This window comes from Colobus angolensis, unplaced genomic scaffold (genome assembly GCF_000951035.1).
Source record: "Colobus angolensis palliatus isolate OR3802 unplaced genomic scaffold, Cang.pa_1.0 Scaffold70, whole genome shotgun sequence".
NCBI lineage: Eukaryota > Metazoa > Chordata > Mammalia > Primates > Cercopithecidae > Colobus > Colobus angolensis.
The window spans coordinates 7,237,736-7,239,544 of record NW_012120710.1 but is presented as its reverse complement, the minus strand read 5'-3'; the positions used below and the strand labels follow the sequence as shown (position 1 = coordinate 7,239,544).

Genomic DNA, 1,809 nt, shown 5'->3' with positions numbered 1-1,809 from the left:
GCCTCCCAAAGTGCTGGGATTACAGGCTTGAGCCACCGCGCGCCTCCCAAAGTGCTGGGATTACAGGCTTGAGCCACCGCGCCCGGCCTAAATTTTTTATATTTTTTATAAAGACAGGGTTTCACCGTGTTGGCCAGGCTGGTCTCGAGCCTCTGAGCTCAAGTGATCCACTCACCTCGGCCTCCCAAAAGTGTTGGTCTTACAGGCGTGAGCCACCGCGCTCAGCCTAAAATACTATTTTTAATAATATTTGCTACTCTGCTGCAGCAAATACATAATAGAAAAGTTAGCACTGTATTATATTCTAGTAAATTTTTGCAATCTATTTAACAAATATAAAATGTTTGATTAATAACTAGAAGGGGCCAGGTGCAGTGGCTCATGCCTGTAATCCCAGCACTTTGGGAGGCCAAAGTGGGAGGATCACTCGAGGCCAGGAGTTTGAGGTCAGCCTGGGCAACATAGTGAGTCCCTGTCTCTTAAAACATAAATAAATAAATAACTATTCAGCAACTGATTTTCTTTCTTCCACATAAAGAAAACTGATTATTATCAAAACAACCAAAAGCTATTTTCATATATATATTTTAGTTATAATGTGTAGAACATATACCAAGGGAGATGAGTATAATTTTTTTTAATGGAATATCACTTTCTACACATACATTTCCCAAAGCATTTTCCTATGCATTATCTTGTTTAATCCTGAGAAATCTATGGCAGGCATTATTATTTCTAGTTAAAGATAGTGTGGCCAGAACTTAAAACTGGCCTTCTCATCACAAGTTTGGTGCCCTTTGCTCCACACCACATGGCAACACTCAGGCTTTGTCTAAAGGAGCATCTCAAAACCTTAGCCTCTCTGAAAAGGAAATATAAGATCAATAGAAGTTATTTCCATCATTTACTGATGTTTCATGCTTGAGGAGACCTAGAAAGCACAGAATTGGTGTTAGACATGACATGATTGTCAAATGCCTATTGGTTTTAACCTAATTTCCTATTTCCTTCCTCCCATTCATTCTTTGACTGGTCTCCTTGTTGAAAAGAATGGCCTCCCATCACCAGAACGGTCTTATGTGTTCAACGGTGACTTTGTGGATCGAGGCAAAGATTCAGTAGAGATCCTGATGATTCTTTTTGCCTTCATGCTGGTTTACCCCAAAGAGTTCCATCTTAACAGAGGAAACCATGAGGACCATATGGTGAACTTACGGTACAAGTCAAAACATGCTTGGGTAGTTGATGTTTGTTTGTTGTGATTGTAAAATGTTATTTCTCCAGAACTTCTTGTTTGTTAAATGACTTTAAAACTCGTTTTCCAATTTTTTAAAAAAGCAGAATACACAATATATAACATTAAAAACATTTTTTTTTTTCTTGGAGACAGAGTCTCCCTTGGTCACCCAGGCTAGAGTGCAGTCATGATCTCAGCTCACTGCAACCTCTACCTCCTGGGTTCAAGTGATTCTCCTGCCTCAGCTTCCCAAGTAGCTGGGATTACAGGCGTGCACCACCATGCCCAGCTAATTTTTGTATTATTATTAGGGACAGGGTTTCACTATGTTGGCCAGGCTGGTCTCAAACTCCTGACCTCAAGTGATCTGCACCTCCTTAGCCTCCCAAAGTGCTGGGATTTACAGACGTGAGCCACTGCACACAGTCAGATGTTTTTTTGAGATGGAGTTTCACTCTTGTTGCCCAGGCTGTGCAATGGCGTGATCTTGGCTCACTGCAACCTCCACCTCCCAGTTTCAAGTGATTCTCCTGCCTCTGCCTCCCAAGTAGCTGGGATTACAGGCACCTGCC

The 1,809-nt window shown here is 41.7% G+C and overlaps 1 protein-coding gene across 1 annotated transcript in view; it reads left to right on the top strand.

Annotated features, from left to right (window-relative positions):
- PPEF2 (protein phosphatase, EF-hand calcium binding domain 2) overlaps positions 1–1,809 on the top strand; it is a 33,497-nt gene that overhangs the window by 6,619 nt on the left and 25,069 nt on the right. Inside the window, exon 7 of the mRNA XM_011927244.1 lies at positions 1,050–1,216. Within this exon, the coding sequence (XP_011782634.1) occupies positions 1,050–1,216 (167 nt within the window). The remainder of the gene's footprint in view (positions 1–1,049; positions 1,217–1,809) is intronic.